General features: G+C 37.1%; 5 protein-coding genes across 5 annotated transcripts in view; 4 read left to right on the top strand and 1 right to left on the bottom strand.

Moving 5' to 3' along the window:
- Positions 1–55: 55 nt before the first annotated feature.
- LOC135165577 (pre-mRNA-splicing factor 38A) lies at positions 56–1,603 on the bottom strand. Its single transcript, XM_064126995.1, has 2 exons — positions 1,404–1,603; positions 56–906 (listed from the first exon to the last, which is right to left on the bottom strand). Exons 1-2 carry the CDS (start codon positions 1,565–1,567, stop codon positions 174–176), a joined length of 897 nt encoding a protein of 298 aa, XP_063983065.1. The 5' UTR covers positions 1,568–1,603; the 3' UTR covers positions 56–173.
- Positions 1,604–2,114: 511 nt separating this feature from the next.
- On the top strand, positions 2,115–4,699 carry LOC135165494 (venom acid phosphatase Acph-1-like). Its single transcript, XM_064126836.1, has 6 exons — positions 2,115–2,376; positions 2,451–2,626; positions 2,942–3,197; positions 3,302–3,428; positions 3,684–3,892; positions 4,126–4,699. The coding sequence occupies exons 1-6, from the start codon at positions 2,176–2,178 to the stop codon at positions 4,267–4,269; spliced, it is 1,113 nt and encodes a 370-aa protein (XP_063982906.1). The 5' UTR covers positions 2,115–2,175; the 3' UTR covers positions 4,270–4,699.
- A 64-nt stretch (positions 4,700–4,763) lies between these two features.
- LOC135165493 (venom acid phosphatase Acph-1-like) lies at positions 4,764–7,810 on the top strand. Its single transcript, XM_064126835.1, has 6 exons — positions 4,764–5,575; positions 5,924–6,090; positions 6,251–6,506; positions 6,581–6,707; positions 7,135–7,343; positions 7,406–7,810. The coding sequence occupies exons 1-6, from the start codon at positions 5,369–5,371 to the stop codon at positions 7,568–7,570; spliced, it is 1,131 nt and encodes a 376-aa protein (XP_063982905.1). The 5' UTR covers positions 4,764–5,368; the 3' UTR covers positions 7,571–7,810.
- Positions 7,811–8,408: 598 nt separating this feature from the next.
- On the top strand, positions 8,409–12,045 carry Ero1l (Endoplasmic reticulum oxidoreductin-1-like). The gene is made up of 5 exons (XM_064126833.1): positions 8,409–8,852; positions 8,977–9,180; positions 9,566–10,311; positions 10,383–10,676; positions 10,907–12,045. Exons 1-5 carry the CDS (start codon positions 8,733–8,735, stop codon positions 10,956–10,958), a joined length of 1,416 nt encoding a protein of 471 aa, XP_063982903.1. The 5' UTR covers positions 8,409–8,732; the 3' UTR covers positions 10,959–12,045.
- A 236-nt stretch (positions 12,046–12,281) lies between these two features.
- The window catches only part of LOC135165486 (phospholipid-transporting ATPase ID), a 31,141-nt gene continuing 23,493 nt past the window's right edge, over positions 12,282–19,929 (top strand). Inside the window, exon 1 of the mRNA XM_064126827.1 lies at positions 12,282–12,461. The gene's annotated coding sequence lies outside the window, so the exon portion shown is untranslated. The remainder of the gene's footprint in view (positions 12,462–19,929) is intronic.

Raw genomic sequence — 19,929 nt, 5'->3', positions numbered from 1 at the left:
GTTATCGTGAATCAGTAGACAATTCACACGAAAATTAGTTAAAATAACTATTGAATGCAATAAATCAATGAAAATTTTTATTAATGTACGGTTGTACCACATCCAGAATAATAATTCAGTTATTTACAGTGATGAAAATTTAAAAAATGGCATCAGTTATAAATTCAGTAAATTCAATGCCTATTACGATCACGATCGCGTCTCCTCTCTTTCTCCCTCTCTTTTTCCCTGTCATCCCTCCTGTGTCGGTCCTTATCTCTCTCCTTGTCTTTATGAGACGAATAAGACCTGGGTGATTTACTTCTTTTCCTCTCCCTGCGGTCCCTATCCCTCTCTCGACTCCTGGACCTGGCCTTCTCTCGTTCAGATTTTTTCTCGGACCTAGAATGTCTCTTATCACGATCCCTGTGACGTTTCAGATCCCTCTCGTAATCATCCCCACGTTTTCGATTTTCTTCTTTGGAAGGTGGTATCTCCTCGTCCTCCGAAGTCTCCATTCCATCGTCCATATCGTCCTCGAGGGCTGATACTTTCCCCTCCAGCTCGTTGTTCTCCTCTAGAACGTGCCTCTTCTGGATTCTCGGAAGAATTATATCGCAACTTCTCTCTTCCCTCAACAGATGGTCGATGAATTCGTCCATGTGGATGAGCTCAAACTGTCCCTGTTTATTCTGCTGACGTAATTTTCGATTGTCGTTGAACAAGGGCTCCAAGTACTTGTAACAATCCAGTGATGTTCCTGTGAGCCTCATGTAAAGGGCACCGAGGGCACGCACGTACTTGAATTCCTCGTTCTTTATGAACTCTACTATGATGTCTTTCTCCGGCTGAATTTGCAACATCTTGAGAATGAGGCATACGAAGGGTGTGGGCTTGACATTTCCGCCAAAAACTCCGCCAATGTATCTGTTGAGTAGATTAATGAATTAAAGAGAAGTTCAGTCCATGACAAACGAGTGAGCAGTCGATCCTGTCCTTTTTGGAAATCGATCTCCATTTTTTTACCATTAGGAGAACAGAAAAACGATCTGTGATTATTTTATCGGCTCATCATTTAATTTAGATTATGTTTATATATTTTTCTTTATTTCAAATGTCGCGAATTTAATCAAAATACCTTAAGCACCTAAATCGACTTCGATTATTTATTGAAAAAAGGTGCAGCATATGAATCTAGATTTTAATTCATTTTATACTTTAATAATCTACTAAATAAAAACCAATCGATGTCGTTTGGAGCTCGTAAAATTCGCCATTACATGAATTGAACTTGTCTCACATATGACAAAATCCTCTGACAAAATATAATTTCCATCCCCATCTTAGTCTACCCCTCACTACATGATTATTGAATGAATAAATTCGCCATGCCAACAACTATTGAGGTTAGAATGACACCTCACCTCAACTCCATGGCCTTATCAACTAATAACTCTGCAGTCAAAGCGAAACACTCCTCCTTCCAGTATTTCGAATCATAAATTCGCGATCGTATGATTTTTTCCACTAAATATTGAGGATTAGTCCCCCGAATGGACTTCGCGTCCTTAACCGTGCGATTCGCCATGTTTACATCCCGTCAACTGCCCTCGGTTTTCTCCGGCTGTTTCCGCCTTCCCTCGTGTGAACCTCGCAATTTCAATTCACATTCCCCTGTCTACGGAACCTTCCATTTGTTATTTCAGTTTATTCCTCTCAAAAATTAATTTGTAGTCGTTCAATAACTCAACAAATAAATTTACGGTTCTTGAATAACTCATGAACGAGTTATTGATGCGTCTGGCATCGATATTTCATACCCAACGTCATCATAAATTGAGAGCCAGTCACATTACCAGCGGAATTCTGTTAATCTTTGGATGAGTTCTTATCTCATTATCACCAGTAACGAGTTTATGTAAAATAAATTTCAGTTTGAAATGTCTCAGGGGATCTAATTCACAAATTTATTATCAAATGTCAACACTCATCTCGCGTTCATTCAACATGACGCACTTGAATGCTGGGAAGCTTTGACGAGTGGCTGTTACCACTTGATACAAAAATCCCTGTACAAATTTAAAAGGTTTATGATTTTACCGAGAGATAAGTGTCTCTAGCTGACGATAATATTCCCTATCAGTTGATAATTGACCATAGTTGCGAAAATAATCTTCCAACTGATCGTTAGCCACAATGAACACTAGTGTTTTATTATTCAATTGTGTTTTATTATTTATTCTGATTGCGTTGAGCCAGTCCAAGGGAGAATTGAAATTACTTCTGGCGGTCTTTCGTCATGGGGATCGCACTCCGGATTGGCTCCCTCAGTGGTACCCGAACGATCCCTACAACTCGGACGATTGGTATCCCGTGCCCGACGGCGGACTGACAAATGTAAAATGCTAATTATTTTTGAGATGTCTCAGAGAATTGGTGCAGACCTATGAAAATGAGATGTTCGTTCGCAGATCGGAAAACAGGGGGCTTACAATCTGGGAACCTTTTTTCGCCGGAGATACGATAAATTTCTTGGTCATGACACACGTCCGGATGTCGTGAAGTTCTTCAGCAGTCATTCAGACCGAGCTAAATTGTCCGGGCAGCTGGTGGCGAGCGGACTTTATCCACCTCAGCCCCATGAAAAGTATCAAAATTTTTATTTTCATACATTTGCAGATCGATTCAAGTAAACCGATCAATATCTACACGAACGAGAATCGACAAAGATCGATGAAATTCTGTAAAACGTACATTTTTTCAAATCTTATATTATTTTGAAAAATAATAAAAATTCCATTTTATTGCGCTGATCATTTTTTCAACTCCGGACAGATAGATTTATTATTTTATAAAAATCTAAAATGAAAATTTCGACGCTTTCATTATTACATTTTTCGTCGCTCTCCACGCGCTCCTCAAAAAAGGTTCTGCAATGTAAATCTATCATCTTTATTAACAGATGGAATAATGCCCTCGACTGGCAGCCGATCTTCATAAACTCAGCTCCATCGGTAGACGAGGCTTGGTTCTATTTTTCGTCCGTAGGTCTCTGTAGCAATCACAAGAGGCAACAGAAACTCCTGGAGACCACAGATCCCGAATTTATAAAATATCTCGATAGTAATAAAGAGTTCTACGATTTTATATCGAATCATGCTGGAATCAACGGCACTTACGAGCTTGCTTACGTCCTTTATGTCACCATCATCGCCGAGGTAAGTTCCCAAAATACTAATTTATTATCTCCTAGAAAATAAAATTAAATAAAATATTAATAATAAAATTAGATAAACTTGATTGATGAACATGTCGGTTATAGGTCGAGATGGGCCTCGCACCCCCTACGTGGACACAGGGTCTTCTGCCGGAGGGTAAGCTCAAGGATGCAGCTGGGAAAGTCTTCGAGATTCGGGGACTCAATGACGAATTGAAGAAAATCGCCGCAGGTTTGTTACTTAATTTATTTAATTTAAACATCATGGTGTCCTCTCCCCTCTTGACTATCTCGTATTTAATATATTTTTTTAATGGTTTTGATTTTCGGGAGTTTTTCCGACGCTTCACAACCATGTGATCAAAAATATAAGAATTGAAGGGAGATGATCTTTGAATTAGACCTCTAGATGAAGGAGAAATCATCCGACAATAAGTAATTCGCTTAAACATTTCACTTGCAATTAAAAATTATATTTTTCTATGAGGTGTGTGGCTGAAAATGTGGCTGGAAAAGGTCGAGGATTTCATATCTGGGAAATTCCCCAGACAAAAGGCATTATTCTGGTCAGGGCATGATCAGAACGTTGGAGATATGCTGGTTGCTCTGGGAGCTTTCGAGGAGCCTCATGTGCCTGCTTACAACAGTGCTATAATGCTCGAGTTGCATCAGATTGGTGCAGAATATTATGTCAAGGTGTAGTATTGTTCCCTAATCTCCCAGTCAAAATAATGTTCGGTAAAAATTACGGAACAGTTACGAACTTTTTCAGTGAACTTTCAAGAAAAAGTCAGGAACGTTCAAGAAAAAGTGTCGAACGTTTGGAAAAAAATGCGTAACTGTTCCCTAATTTTTCCTGAAGATTATTTCATTCATTTTGAGAATGAATAATGAGAGATTATTTAATTATGATGACGAAATTATTACAGGTCCTGTACAAACGAGATGTTTACGTCGAGCCCCTGTTCATTCCAGGATGCGACGATTTAATTTGCCCCCTTGAAACGTTCAAGAAAAAATTCGCTCCAATCCTACCTGAAGATCCGAGGGGAGCGTGCGGAGAGCTGCTGTAATCTGACATAATTGGGATAAATGGAACGCAACAGGAAGGAGACAATCCCTGACGGATCACTCAATAGTCGAATAAAATTCACGGAGCGAAAAATTCTTGAAAAATTACGGAACAACTACGATTTTTTCACTGAATGTTCAATACTTTTTCTTGAACGTTATGAGCCTTTTCCTGAAAGTTCACTGGGGAAGGGCGTAATGGTCCGCACCTTTTACTGAATACTGTTTTGACTCGCAGATATCGGAACACGTAATTTTTCAAGAATTTTTCTTTCCGTATTATGCACCCAGTCAAGAACTACTCGCCAGGGATTCGATTGAAACAGAAATGTTTCATTTAAATGCTTTTCAGAGTGGAGCTTTATGTTATTAAGACTGAAGGTCATCTCCATGTCGATACACACATAATATGCATTAAAATACTTGAACCGAGTCATATTCAATTAATTTTGTCTTCCATCCACTGGCGAAGTGTTAATCTAGGACAAAGGCAAGTGTCTATAAATTTTCTGGTCCTTGAACGGAAAAGTCTTTTGAACATTGTGAAATTTTTTTATTTCGTGAAACACTGGGAAAAATTTGCAGCTTATCTGTGTTCTTAAAAAAGATTTGATTTATCACGCGCTAGTTGCTCCTCAACAGTTGCTTCCCAAGCATGACATTATCCGATAATTTGAAAGCTCTTTGCGAATGAGAAATCAAACTTCTTCACAATTTTTTATACTTCTCTGACCTTGTAGAATACACGTGAAATTTTTTTCCCAAAGTCAATAATCGCAGTCAATGAGGACATATTTCAATCTCATGAACCCTAAAATAAAATATTTATCATAAGGATTTGACTCATAAATCCTAAATTCTCTGAGAGATTGTCTCATGTATTGCGAGCAATGAACTGGTGTGTTTATGCACTCGTTAATTCTCATTCTCCCGACCGATATGCAGCGGGTTATTTCCACATGTCTCAAGTGAATAAATATAAATGGAGTCGCTCAAACACGATCAGTGGCTTTCCTTCCATTGATTAAAACCCCGCACACATGCGATTTCAGTGAGTGGCCGCCAGTATTTGAAAATCTTGTGCTCGAGCTCTCGGTGATCATGAATATCTACAGAATCGTCTCCGTGATGATGTTTCTCGTCCTCAAAGGGGAAGAAGCTGTCGGAAAATTGCGATTTGTTCAGACCATCTTTCGTCATGGCGATCGCGCTCCCGACGATTTAAGAAGATTTATAACAAATTATTATCCGAACAATCCGTACACTCCGGAAGATCATTATCCGATACCCGCCGGTGGTTTGACAAATGTACTAACAATAAATATTCATTGAATTAAAAATTAAACTGAAAATCAATACCAGGAATCGCTTCAAATCCAAATTTGATTATTAGCTACTTTTCACCTCTGCACTGATTTATGGTTTCGCTGTTGAATTAAAATAAAATTTAAATTCAAATGCGAAACCGACCGTATCCCAAATTTGATTTTCTGTTCGATTTCTTCGAATTTTCTTCTTAATAATATTTTTATATAAAATTTTAAAACACTTCCCTTCACTTCAAATTGAGAATTTGACAACAGTTTTATCAATTCAAAAATTAATTAAAACCATCTTGAGGGAGTATTTTTTTGAAAATGAGACTTTTCCTTTCAGATTGGAAAAGCCAGATCTTACGAATTAGGAAGATTCTATCGACGAACTTATGGAGAATTGATAGGAAGTGAAAATGCTGTGAAATTTTACGCAAGTCTGGTTCCTCGAACAACAGCTTCCGCTAGATTGGTGGCAACAGGACTTTTCCCCTCTGATCCTGATGAAAGGTAGAGTTATTAGTAAATATTGTAATTAAAATCTGGCTGAGGATCTTCAGGGGAGGGCCAGCTGCAGGTTCTCGCGAAGAAGTCTCGCACTTTCCCAAAAATTAATATATTAAATATTTAAAATCATGACAGGATCTTTATCTCTGAATTTTGTATTTAGATGGAGTGAATCCCTCCAACTGCGAAACACTACAATTCATGCGGCGAAAAATATGAATGAATCCTGGCACTTCTTCGCGTCTGCCGGCCTCTGCACCAACTCCAGAAGACTGCAGAAGATTGTCGATCAGACAGAGCCTGAACTGGTTGAATATGTTGCGAGAAATAAATATTTCTACGAGTACATATCAAGACACGCAGGGTTCAATGGTACATACGACCTGGCTTATTATCTGTACCTCTCACTGTTAACTCAGGTATTAACGATTCATAAAATACTTGTCAAATTTTAAAATTTTTAATAGTAATTATTTAATTGATTGTTCTGCAGATGCAAGTGGGTTTACAGCCACCCAAGTGGTCTAAGGGTATTTTCCCCGAGGGAAAGCTCAAGGATGAAGCTCCCATGGCATTCATTTTCCAAGGCTTCACCAACGAACTGAGGAAATTTGGAGGAGGTTCGTTATTCAATAATCATTATTATAATATTTGATAAAGGAAAAAACCTTTGTTTGTCACAATTACAAAATTAATTGCGAAAATCTTTGTCTTGGGAACTATCTAGACGTTGAATTTCGAGTGTTGGTTTCCTTGAAAACTAAAATTATTTTATTTCTTCTCTTCACAGAGAGAAAAGTTCAATAAAAATTATCCACGAACTTTGGTTATTCTGGAGCAAACTGATGGTTAGAAAAAAAAATATTAAATGAACCTGAACTTTTTACGTGATTTTGAAGAAAAATGACGGAAAACTGTTCAGTGACTTTCGTATAATTTTTTATTTGACATTTTTTTCTTTGAATGACACTTCACTTCACTTACCAAACGGTTGAGATCATTTTGGTTGAGTTTTTTTTTCTATTTTGATTAATGTTTTTTTTGAAGGTCTGTGGCTGAGAATATGGCTCGAGAACATTGACAAACACCTGAAAAGGAAGAAAGGAGATAAGAAATTCATTGTTTGGTCTGGTCACGATCAAAATATTGGATCCTTGCTCGTATCACTGAATAATTTCGAAGAACCCCACATTCCTCCTTACAGCAGTGCTATTATCCTAGAACTTCATGAAATTAAACAACAGCATTATGTGAAGGTAAACGTTAAAATCAGAATCTTATTTGACTTGGTCTTCTAATCTTTTTGAATTTTACACAGTTCTTGTACAAAAGGCATAGCAACGCCAAACCGTTACATGTTCCTGGGTGTCCAGATGTCTTATGTCCCCTGGAACTTTTCAAGAATATAACAGCTAGTTTTATTCCTCGGGGAAGTGCCGCGGACATATGTGGAAGTATTGTACAATTTGAAAAAAACTCATAACTTTTGTGTTCCATTCGTTGCACTGTGAGAAGTTTTTTGTTACTTCAAAAAATTCTTTGTGATAGTTTTTTCATAAAAATAGTTTATTTATAAGTGCACTAACAGGAATGTATTAAAAACAGTTTTTACCGGAGTTTCAAACACTCCTTTATTTTGTAAATCAAGTGTGAATAGAATAGTTATAAAAAATGCTGAAAAATATTGAGATAATAAACAAATTTAATTTGATAAAATGAAAAATTCCACTCGATCTATACATTCCAGAAGAATTGAGAATTCGACTGCATCCATTCTTTATTTAAAAACAAATTTTCATAAATCCGAAAAGAAATTAATTTCGTGGACCACATGATCCACATGAGCTTGGTCACGTCTAGTCCTACGTGCCGAAGGTCACGCTTCAAATTTCCAAGGAGAAGCTGATGAGACGAGGACTTTCAAAAGAGCAGTTTCGCTGCCGAAATAATTTCTTAGAACACGTGAATAATGCCACGAATGTACGATAAATCCTCTCATGAAAAATCGTGTTATCACAGGTGTTATCAACAAACGAATGACGACAAAACTTCCACATTCTTTAGTCAAATAGAATAAAATTCATATTCTGTCCCACGTGTCCCGATCATTGCTGACTGTTTTCGATTTTCTCGTCATTGTAGTTTATATTTCCCAAAAAAGTTCGAAAGCAGCAATTAGAAATGACTGGACCACGTCCGCCACAGATTATCCTCCACGTAGCCGATGCCTAGGATAGCGCACGCACTCTCTCTGCGAGTGGTGGGGAGTTCGTCATTTCCAAAAGTTCCCGGAGTTCTCGTGTCCCCATTAGTTTTCACCCGCAGGTTCACGGAATAAGAATCGATCACTGAATAATCGAAGAAAATTGATAAATTAGAAGCGTCAAAGTTACTTCGAGTAATATTTAAATGCTGTCACGAACTTGTTTGTGGTTTTAACTTGTGTTACAACGAGTAAAGTGTCTCCATAATTGCTTATATTATGAATACCAGCTGATATCGACTATCAGCTGTCACAAGCAAAAAAATAACAAGAACCTTCGATTCTAATGTTGGTGGTAAATTCACATTCTACCACGTTCGTGACAATCGGTAGATTATCCAGGTGCGATTAAGCTCAATATAAAAAAAAATCGTTGAACGAAATGGTGCACAAAATTGCTGCAATGTCGAGCGTAATATTAATTCTCTTATGCGGAATAACTTTGACATCGACGCATTATTTTGGGACTAATACCAGGGCCAATGACCAGTGTTTCTGCAAGGTATGATTATTGACACTAACCATCACTTCCTGTTGAGTGTTTTTTATGTATCACGACATAACCTCCTCGGTGTGTCAACAATAACAAGGACAAGTTCAATGTCATTGGTTTATTTATTTTTCAGCTAAAGGGATCAATCGACGACTGCAGTTGCAATGTTGATACGGTTGATTATTTCAACAATGTGAAGATTTATCCCAGACTGCAGAGTCTCCTTGTTCGGGATTATTTTAGGTTTTACAAGGTTAATTTGTTGAACCAGTGCCCTTTTTGGGTTGATGACAGCAAGTGTTCCATGAAGCACTGTCACGTGAGACCGTGCCAAGATGTAGGTTGACACGTAATTAAACACAATTTTTTTTGCTCGTTTGAAGTGACGGTTTCTCTCCATATGTCACCTTTTTTGTTTTAATGACATCCAGGTACTCTAACAATTTTTTTGTTGCTTCCAAATACGACCTTATCACGATCGATCGGAGTCTCAAAAGATCGAAAATGCATGTTTTAAAGAGTATCCATAGGTTCGTATGTCTATGCGTGTGTACGTAACGATTTTCTTCAATTTTTCGATTATGAATAAATGCAAATGAATTTTTTTTTCCTCAAATCCAGGTGTTGCTAAATCTTATGCATAACAACTTAATGAACGGATTGCAAGAATGGAAAATTTATCAGTGACTCCCTGAAATTATTTTCTTCTCTCATTTCTCCAGGAGGACATCCCCATAGGTCTCAAGGGAGAAATCCCCCGGAACCTCCACAAGGCAGAAGTTGCAGTAGATAAGTACTTACCTGAGAATCAGCAGATAAACTGTGAGCAAACAGCTAAGGATCACAATCGTGAGTTGGGGTATCTCAACACCACAATAAGTTCAGAGAATTACAAAGAATTTGAGAGATGGCAACAGCACGACGACGCCCAGGACAACTTCTGTGTCAAAGAGACAAGCCCTGGAGAGTACGTAGACCTTCTCCTGAATCCTGAAAAGTTCACGGGCTACAGGGGACCCAGTGCTCACAGAATATGGAGGACAATCTACATGGAGAACTGTTTCAGACCCGAAACGAGCCCTCACAATTTCATTCAGTCATCGCAGATGAATGGTATGTGCCTAGAGAAAAGAGCTTTCTACAGGGTCATCTCAGGACTCCATGCCAGTATCAATATTCACTTATGTGCTAAGTCTCTGTTGTCGTACAGGGATCAGACTCTGGGTCTGGTCTCGGGGGCTGCTGAGTGGGGGTCCAATCTCGAGGAATTTCATAAGAGATTTTCTCCTGAGTGGACCGGGGGCGAAGGGCCCAATTGGTTGAAGAATCTTTATTTCATTTATTTGTTGGAAATGAGGGCTCTGGATAAAGCTGCGCCTTATTTGGAAAAGGAAGAGTATTATACTGGGGACGATGGTGCGGATGAAGAAACGAGAGTGGTGGTCAAGGATGTTTTGCAAATTGTCAGGTAAATTAATTTCGGTATAGATCTTCTCAAGCAAATACACCTATTTTTTAAATAATTTATTGAACTTGCAGATCATTCCCAGACCATTTTAACGAAAGCTGTATGTTTAACGGTGGCTCAGAAGCTGCCACACTGAAGGAGGAATTCAGACAACACTTTAGAAATATTTCAAGAATAATGGACTGTGTGGGATGCGATAAATGTAAATTATGGGGAAAATTACAGATTCATGGACTAGGCACTGCCCTAAAGATTCTGTTCTCAGGCAAATTCGATCGATGGGAGCCTAGTGTTAACAGTATCAGCAGGAAGCAGTTTTATCTGGAGAGGAGTGAAATCGTCGCTCTGATGAACGCCTTTGGAAGGTAAAACTCATTTTACAATATTAATTTAATATTAGGGAAAATCGGAGGAAACTCAACCGCGATCGAAATCATCAGCTTGAATGAATTCCGGGAATTTTTTTATATTCTGTGCTATCTTTAATCCAACTTCCATTCAGAAGCAAAAACGAAAAAAAACACGGCATGGCACTCATAGGGCGAACAATGGAGGGTTTGCCCATTTTATTTAATTTTTTTTCTGTATTTTTCAGACTGTCGGAAAGCATTTTTGAATTGGAGAAATTTCGACAGATGATGAGATAACACAGTTCGAGTTCCGGGGCACTACAGCAGAATTAGTTATTCCAGGCACCAGTATATCTACATCACATCGTAGTAGGATTTAGGAAGTAATTTAGATGATATTTGTGTAAAAAGTGAGTAGCAGTATTGGTTGGGGCATTTAGATTCACACTAGATTGTTCAAAATCCGCTGATTCGTCTCCTATTCGATACTACAATCTTCCTCTCAGTTTTGATAATATAATCTTTACATTGAAACCGACCATTTCACTACTTCTCAACCAAAAAAAAGGGAAGTTTATTTTTCGATATTAGTTTTATCAGAAAACCAATTAGGATAATGTCCATTCAGGCTCCTTTTTCAATCTGAATGCACTACCCTCGTCTCTACAGCTACTATTTGATATGAATCGACTGCAGGACCCGACTGTGTCTGTGATAAATCCCCATCATTAGTGTTTTCATTATTAAATTACAGTAAATAATGTCCTGTTCTGTCAATTTCTCTTTTTCGTTATTTGCATAAGCACCTTTTGATGGTAAAAATTGGTATTTTTATTTCGTTTTACGATGAGTAGCGGAAAATTTAGAGAAATATTTATGTTAACAGTTGATTGATGAATTCGAATTAGTGATCATTATTTGCACGCATTATCGCGTGTATTACCGAACAATTTATGCTCCGAAAGTAAATATTACGGAGGTCTCTGATGTTGAATGTGAAATACAAAAATACTTCAATGGTCTTTATAAAAAACGATTGTTAATTCACGCGTTTGAATTGCTGCGCTTTTCTAGAGTTACGAAAATTGATTATATATTTTAGTCTCCTCATGAATAAATAATTTATGCAATAAAAATAAAATAGGCATAATTTGTGCGCATTTACGTTTATTATAAGAAACTTTAGAGCAGCAACTGTTGATTAATGAACCTGAGTTATTGATTTGTATATTTGTTGTATCACATTTATTACCGCATAATTTAGACACTCAATGTAAATACAAATTTATATGTTGCAGAGTGTGAAATAAATTATGAGTTCATTTAAGAAAAGTAAAAAGAATATTTCCTTACATAAAACAAATAAAATAAACATTTAACTGAATTTCGTATGAACAGGTTATTCTTGAAATTCAGAAACTTTTAATTTTATCACTGAAATCACCGTTTGCAAATATCTTTTGATATCCCAAATCCCGCCGCCCGGAGTCACCGTCACCCAGTCGATAACGAAGATTGCCCAGTTGTAATCAACTTCTGGAAATCATCGCCCGGCGCAGCACCCTATGCTCCCTAACACCCCGTAAACCCCTGATCATCTAGCAAAACACTTCTTCCGTGATTGTTGAGTGCAAGTGTACTCGTTGGACTCACCGTTGCTCATTACAATCACCCACACGTCCATATTTCACAATCCGTAAACAATATGGCTGAAAAATTTTTGTTCGCGGGTTATGTCGCCTCACGCGACTCGTCAAACATTCCGGAATTTTCATAGCAGATACAGCGGCAAATTATTCTGTAAGTAAATCCACCGATTATTGCAATAACTCCGTCCCCAATTAACCTCCGTCACATTTGCAAATCTTCATCACTGCAGGTTTTTTTTTTTCAATTATTGCTCTCGGATCGATAGAGATCTAAGATAATTCAACCTCGTTCTCTGATTGACACGATTCTGTCACCATTTTTGCAATTTTTTCGTGTTTTGCAAATTTCTCATTGGGCCAATGTCGCAATTTCAACGGTCCCAGGGGAATTTTCTGAAGGCTAAAATTAAAAATACTTGAGTTATATTTTTCTCGGCTGTTCTATTTGACAATTGATAACGTCACGATCGGTGATATAATGCTGCGTGCACCGGTGAGCCATGAGAACACGTTTCAAGATCTCTCCAGCTTTTGCATCACACCGACATGTGAGCAACAGGTTTTATTCTCACTCGTATAGGACAGATTGGGGTCTATTCGCCAACGAATGGTTTTCAATTTTTCGCGAGACATGAACATTGGATTTCACGCTCGGTTAATTCCCCGGAGGATTATCAACATTTTTTTTTTCATCATTATAATTTTTACATCACAGATGGAATTTACCGATGGTAATAGCTGGTGATAGCTTCACTCTTCCTTTAATCGAAACATCATTACCCGTCAATTACACAGTACCATTTATATCAATCATTGACCAGAGATTTTGTCATTGAATGACCAGTGAATTACTCCTCTGCCTGATGTCTTTGTCGCTTCATATCGAATGTAAATAATGGGGTTGTTACCTACCCTTGAATATTGTTGATCGACATTGTTGGCGTGGTTTTAGTGACATTCAGACAACTTTTTTTCATTCCGGAATTATTCATTTGGGGACTTAGCAATGACATTGATGAGTTTTTTTCGGTTACCTTCGAGAAGTGCTCGCTTAATTGAGAGAATTAACTTTGTTTATGGATTAATGGTTGACCTCTAGTATTTTGTAATTAATTTTCCCTTAAGGAAATCACCACATTTATGATTAAAGTGATGCTAATGAGAAATTGATCAATCGAATGAAACTTCTGAGAAAGTTTTGATAGGGAAAAGGCGAGGCGGAGAGTAGATTAGGAAAAATTACTCAACTTGGAAAATTTGCAGTTCAATTTTTTCCGAAATCCAGGTAAAACAAAGTTTTTCGAGTTATTCAAAGTCCTAAGTTGTCTTTTTATTGACGTTCTGATATCACTCCTTCGATCTTAAGGAATTTCACCGTAAAACAAAACAAATAACAATGGATTGCCCAGCGAGGGAGGGGGTACAGCATCATTGATCAATAAACAGGATAAAATTAATCGCCAAGTTGTTTTCCCGGCTGACTTGTGGTTTTCGATGATTTGTAAATGTTTGATTGAGCACGAATAGCATTGTATGAGGAAAATTTCAGAAAAAAAAAACAATGTAATCCAAAAATTGAACAGTATGAACAGTAGTATACACATATTGTTTATTTTGTGAAAAAATCAACAATCGAGAAGTTATAGGTAACTGGGGGAATGACGTCACAATCGTTGACATATGGCATTCGGATATGACGTCACAATTGGCGACGTTTTCAATCCCTATCTAGTTAATTTTCTATTATTTTTTTTTTTTAAATCGGTGTCGGATACTTTTCAATTATTTTTTATATCCAACAGTTAAACGGCTCCATGAAATATCGTCATTATCCTCTTTACGACTTAACAATGACATTAATGAGTCTTTTTCGGTTACATTCGAGAACTTTCCATCCAATTGCGAAAATGCGCCTTAAGTGATTTTGATGTACCAAGTCTTGTGTACATCACAACAACAATCAACAAACATAAACGTTTTTCGCAAAGGCCCGAAAGATGTTTTTGTTTCCATTTCATCGTCCAAAAAGATGACGACTCTGTTCCGGAAAACACTCGTGTTACGCATTTCCGCTGAAGCAATTGTGTTTGTAAAATGTGACATATACAGATACAAGGAGTTTGCCTTTTTTATTTATATTGTTTCGTAATTCATTCATCTGGAAAAAAACAATGAGACAACACAGTGAGACAATTTGTTCAAAGTGAAGTCTCGGTTGAAGTCCATGGTCAGTCATATTACTGCGTGATGCACTTGATGCAACAAAAACGCTGTTAGTTTATAAAATAACCTTTAACTTCATCGTTTTTATCAATCAATCGCTCCTTTGCAGAGTCCATACAGTGGAAATTAACCGGCTGTTAATGAGAAAGTACTTAATCTGAATAAAAATGCGCTGAAGAAGTCAGTCGGGTGGTGGGTAAAACGGAGTTCTTCGAGTTCTGAAAGGTCACTCGTTGGCTTTTCTATCGACGCTCTGCAATCACACATTCCCTCCCGAATGATTTCACCTAGTGAAATAGGAAGAAAAAAAAAACACGACAGCGTATGGCTTTAGGGGGCGGGAACAGCATGATTGATCAACAATTTGAAATTAATCGTCAACTCTTGTCCTTTCGTGTTGTCAAACAAGGCAAATGAATTTTCCAACGAAAACTTTTCCTCGTTTCCCACAAAAAAAAAAGAAAACAATTTCACAAAGTTATTTTTGAATAAAAAAAAAGTTCACGTGAATGCGGCATTTACGGGCGAGCGAGGTCGCATGAACCCGGTGGTTTTTAAAAATTAATGTTGATCGGGCGAAAGTCCAGATGTTGACTGGGCATCGAAGGACACGGGGGAAAATGTGATGATACGCAAACTCGTTGTAATTAATACAGGCCCTAGAACGATGGCAGTGTGCGAGACTTGTATTGTTTCAATCGAACGAAATTGCGGGTTTACACTGGGGAACAATTACTCATTCAGTAAATGTTTCTGGCAGTCTGTAATCTCTATTTCTAAATTATACATTGAAATTTATCGTTTAATTGATCGGATGAATTTGAGAGAAATTTCATTATTCAATTAACATTGGTAACAATTTCTGGGGAATTTTTCAAGAATTTTTCTCTCCACGCCCGTATTTTCCATCCCCACGGGGCCTTATAAAGGGGGTTTCAAAAAATTCTCTGGGGTCTAATTCACTAAAACCGTAGGGGTGCAATCCCCAGAAAGCAATTAGCCAGTCAGCCATAGAATTGAACCCTCGGTATCTCTACAATTCCAAATTTTATATTTTTTTTTTATCTCACCGGACCAAAATTGAGTGTTTCTGTTGCATACCCTTTTCATCGACGATGACATGCCTGTCAATATATCGTTGTTCCGTGTGATTTCTTATCACTCGTCATTGCAATAAACGTCATGTAAACACGCCGTCACACCCTTCCGCCGGCCATTACCGGTTATTCAATCTTATTGGCCTATTTTCTGAAAAAAAAAAAGTATTTGTGTACACAACATGAAGAGTCCTAGATACACACGGAGATAATTAGACCCTCTTCATCCATTTACACAGACAAAGTCGATGCTAATTGCCTTGCTCATTAGTCATTATTCATTAAATTATATTTGAACCCATGATTATTTCAATTTCTAGGAATTTATGCTATCGATTTATTCGCAGTGAAATCCGTAGGGAACTTATCAGACATGTGGCGTTGGGTATTCACGAGTGTCCTTTATTCTTTATCTTATCATTCATCCGATGAATAGTCATCTTTTCTCCGGTGGATGCCAGTGTTATGTGCTTTTATTATCTCCGATGGACACGATCAGGAAACAACTCGTGCAATAGGTGCGGCCAAAATGCTAGCTCTCAGACCGATGATGTCTGCCGATCGATTATTCACGGAAATTAATGGGAAAATCGTGTCGACACTATGTTATTGTTATGGTTTATCAGACCAGAGTATTCTAGTTTCAGGAAAGTCGAGATTTTTTATGAGAATTCATGGAAATATTGCCAACTTTTATCACCAACATAATTAGAATGTCTGCGGTTTCCGGCTCAAAGTCGCGATTAAATTCGCTAAATACTTATCAAATATTGCGAATTGACGGTTGAATATTATTAGTATCATTTTCGCGTGTTAATTTTAATATTAATTAAAATTATGAATATTAACACGAAAATCTGGATTTCTCGACACGTTTAGGGATTCATCTAAATTAATGGGAAAAGGGAATTAATATATCGTGTGCAGAATGAAATCGATAATGTTATCTCTGGTTATTTATTCAATTAAATCGAATGAATTGACCATTCGATTCAATAGTGGATCAATTCCTGTGGAATATTAACTGAAAAATTACAGACCTACAATTCTGTTACGGAGAAGGTACATTTCGCGTGAAATTCTTGATTGTTAAATATTTGTTTATGAATAGATCATACAAATTGGTGGTTGGCCGCATTGTGAGGTAAATTTGGAAAGAGAATTTTCTCAATTCGGTAATATCAACCGACTTTTTCGAGCATTGCGTTATTTTTATTTATTTTTTTCAATTTCTAAAATAAGTTTTAACGGCTCATTGAGGAAGGGCATTTTTTTAGAAGGAATAGTTGAAGTCATTAAATATCCGTAACAGAAATTTTCTGTAAAAAATGTTTTTTTATTAATTCTTGGACAGAATATTCCCTCGCGTCTCATCCTGATATTCTTAGTACCACAGTTTTGCAAATCTCACGATATCGCGAGATTGCGACTTCCTGTTCCCGGAAATATCCCCCAGAAACTTCTATCTCGGTTTCTATTTCAGTGGTAAAGAAAAAGGAGGAAGACCTTTATCACTCAACATTTACATATAGCAATGACGTAATCGAGAAATAATGTCGATTGTCGTTAGAAAAGTGAATTTGACGAGTCGAAAAATCCATCAATACGAGAAAGTGCAGTGTCTGACCCTATCACAACCACTCAATGAATTGAACAGAATCCGAGGTAAATGTAATGATATAACGGAATGCCACACCCGCACCATATCTTCGGCCCTACCTACCTCCCCCCCTCCACCGAAACCATTTTTCTTCCTTTAAAATGTGTGTAACGAGGTCGACTAAAGGACATAATAACGATCCACGTTTTCCGATAACGATTTTTTTCTATTTTCAAGGGTTACGTGTGCTATTATGATCGCCAGAGATTCATCACAATTAAATTACTGGAGGTGTAATTATTGCGGGATAATCACATGTTCCGAGTAATTTATTCTTTATTTGTGGAAAAATACGTTTGAGAGAGAATCTCGAGAAATCCTGGATCGGGATTAATTTCTATTCAAATTTTGTTCATTAAACATAATGATTACATTTGAAGTACTTCTTTGACTTTGACAACTGGGCTACACTATTTTTAAATATCAGTTTGTTAATTTTCTGACTAAATTGAATCTTGTAAAATATTGAGAATGTTTTCAGTCCAGATTTTATCCTTTAGTTACAACGGAAATGTTGATTTGTACATAAGTCATATCAAATTTATAGATAAATGTTAAAAATCGAGCTTTCAAATTTTTCAAATATTTCTAATGACTTTTATAATTTACTTAAGTCGAGGGCTACTTTAACCTCCCGTTCTCACGAAGTAATTCCCGAAATGACCGGGCAATTCAGTCTCGAGAAAAAAGCTTAATAGCATTAAAGTTAATGAAATACATCCTTCATAACCAAAAAACAAACGAAAAAACTTGAGCACTGGACTGAACCTAGGGCTTAACCCTGAAGAGGGTTTAGTCCATAGCCATTCCCCTGGTATTGAGCGTGTTATATCGTGACTTGAGAATCGATTTATGTCACATGTTACACGAAACACCTCTAAAACTTGACGAAAATCGAGTAATGAAGAATTAATAAATGTGTCCCCTCGTTCATTGAAAATTTATAACTCTTATTTTGAATGTCATTGTTCTTATTGACAATAGGTGTATCAAACCCCTGGAGAACACGTCATGAATTTGATAGGTGATAGTCGACAAGGAAACAACGCCACATAATTTCATTAGCAAATATATTTTTTTTTATTTTTTTTGTGAGGGAGATATAATTTTTTATTTGAAAATTTTTCAAGACTTTCATTATCATTCTAGAGACTATTTAGGATGACAGTGTAACTGTGTCAACAGTGTGTGCACGTTTGATTAAAATCCCTGGGGAGATGAAGAGCAGAGGTGCAAATTAATTTCATGTAAATGAAGAATTAAAAGATCTCCCGGTGGAGGAAAAAGGTCAATTGAGTCATTAAAATCTGGGTGCGGTGATGAGAATATTTGGCAAGTTGAACGAACTAGTTTCTCGGTCAATGTTTTATTTATAAAATGTCATGGGGGTGAGGCTGATTCGCGTGGGTGATGTTGAATTTTCGTTGAGCGATGAAAAAGAAGAAAAAAAAAAACAGGTGAAAGATTAGTTTCGAGGTTGAAGCAGTCACGCTAGTGCTTGTTGTGGATTCTTGGAGGGTATATCTGGGTGTATAGATTCTGGTTTCATTGGGGGCATAATCAGAGGTGTGATTGGAGTCAACGGGCGACCTTCAGACCTAGACCACACCTCTCTCCTGAAAAAACACAATAAAGGGATTGTGGAGAGGGTTTTCCAGTCGAACGTTTAGATTTGCTGATGACAGGGGATAGTGTTGGACAGTACTCTGACATTAATTAAAATTGATATTCGGGGGATTCATTGTCAATTCCCTTGGAAATTTTTAATGTTATTCTTAACTATTTTTGGTGAATTATCATACTTCAATTTCTCTTCATAAATTTTTTCTTCCCGTAATTGTTCTACGCCTGTATACGCACACGAAAATTTTCCGAAAACCTGGATTTTTCAAATTTCCGATGACGATTGATATGTTTCAATTAAAGAGTTATGTAAATCCTCTCCAATCAAAAATTTGTCATCCAAATATGACAAATTGCACCTGTCAAATGGAGTGATGACAATTCCACATTCTGAACCTAAAATCATAGAATATTTCTAACTCTTTCCGATTCCTAAATATTCGTCAAAAATCAAACGATGAAAATCAACTGAGTCCGGGAGACGGTTTTGACTTTCAAATAACTTCGGGATCACGACTAGAGAATACATTACTAAACTTGACAGTTAAAATTTCGTCGAAACTCCAGAAATGAAACGCTTGAAGATGACGAATTTCAAGATTAACTCTCATATTCTATTCTCGTAACAATAATTTGTCCTCAATGTTAGGCAATGAATTGATCGATCAGTCGTGATGGTCATCAATTGATGATTTGGCACGCAGGCGCATAATACTATTGTTAAGATGGATTAATAAAATTTCCACAGATATATATCTAACACAGTTTGAGGAGTCAGTGCTCACAGCCGTTCTTCAAATAACGATAACGATAATTCATTTTTGGACTTCAAAAATCAAGTTTTCCAGTGATAATAGATATCTCTCGGTTCTGAAAAAAAAAATTATCATACTATGCGATAGTGATACAAACAAGCGGCGCCATCTCAACGCTTAATCGATTGATATTTTCGCTGAATTTATCATATGCGGAATTCCTCAACCGGAGGAAAGGTCAAAAGATTATTGCACACAAGT

This window comes from Diachasmimorpha longicaudata, chromosome 8, assembly GCF_034640455.1.
Source record: "Diachasmimorpha longicaudata isolate KC_UGA_2023 chromosome 8, iyDiaLong2, whole genome shotgun sequence".
Taxonomy (NCBI): Eukaryota; Metazoa; Arthropoda; class Insecta; order Hymenoptera; family Braconidae; genus Diachasmimorpha; species Diachasmimorpha longicaudata.
This window is presented reverse-complemented; position numbering and strand designations above follow the sequence as displayed.

Coding starts and splice junctions, on each gene's coding strand:
- LOC135165494 (XM_064126836.1), top strand. CDS start 2,176: ATGAACACTAGTGTTTTATTATTCAATTGTGTTTTATTATTTATTCTG. Junction 2,627..2,941: donor CCACCTCAGCCCCATGAAAA/GTATCAAAATTT, acceptor CTTTATTAACAG/ATGGAATAATGCCCTCGACT. Junction 3,198..3,301: donor ATGTCACCATCATCGCCGAG/GTAAGTTCCCAA, acceptor TGTCGGTTATAG/GTCGAGATGGGCCTCGCACC.
- LOC135165577 (XM_064126995.1), bottom strand. CDS start 1,567: ATGGCGAATCGCACGGTTAAGGACGCGAAGTCCATTCGGGGGACTAAT. Junction 907..1,403: donor GATAAGGCCATGGAGTTGAG/GTGAGGTGTCAT, acceptor TCTACTCAACAG/ATACATTGGCGGAGTTTTTG.
- LOC135165493 (XM_064126835.1), top strand. CDS start 5,369: ATGAATATCTACAGAATCGTCTCCGTGATGATGTTTCTCGTCCTCAAA. Junction 6,507..6,580: donor ACCTCTCACTGTTAACTCAG/GTATTAACGATT, acceptor ATTGTTCTGCAG/ATGCAAGTGGGTTTACAGCC. Junction 7,344..7,405: donor AACAACAGCATTATGTGAAG/GTAAACGTTAAA, acceptor AATTTTACACAG/TTCTTGTACAAAAGGCATAG.
- Ero1l (XM_064126833.1), top strand. CDS start 8,733: ATGGTGCACAAAATTGCTGCAATGTCGAGCGTAATATTAATTCTCTTA. Junction 8,853..8,976: donor ATGACCAGTGTTTCTGCAAG/GTATGATTATTG, acceptor TTTATTTTTCAG/CTAAAGGGATCAATCGACGA. Junction 10,677..10,906: donor CTGATGAACGCCTTTGGAAG/GTAAAACTCATT, acceptor TGTATTTTTCAG/ACTGTCGGAAAGCATTTTTG.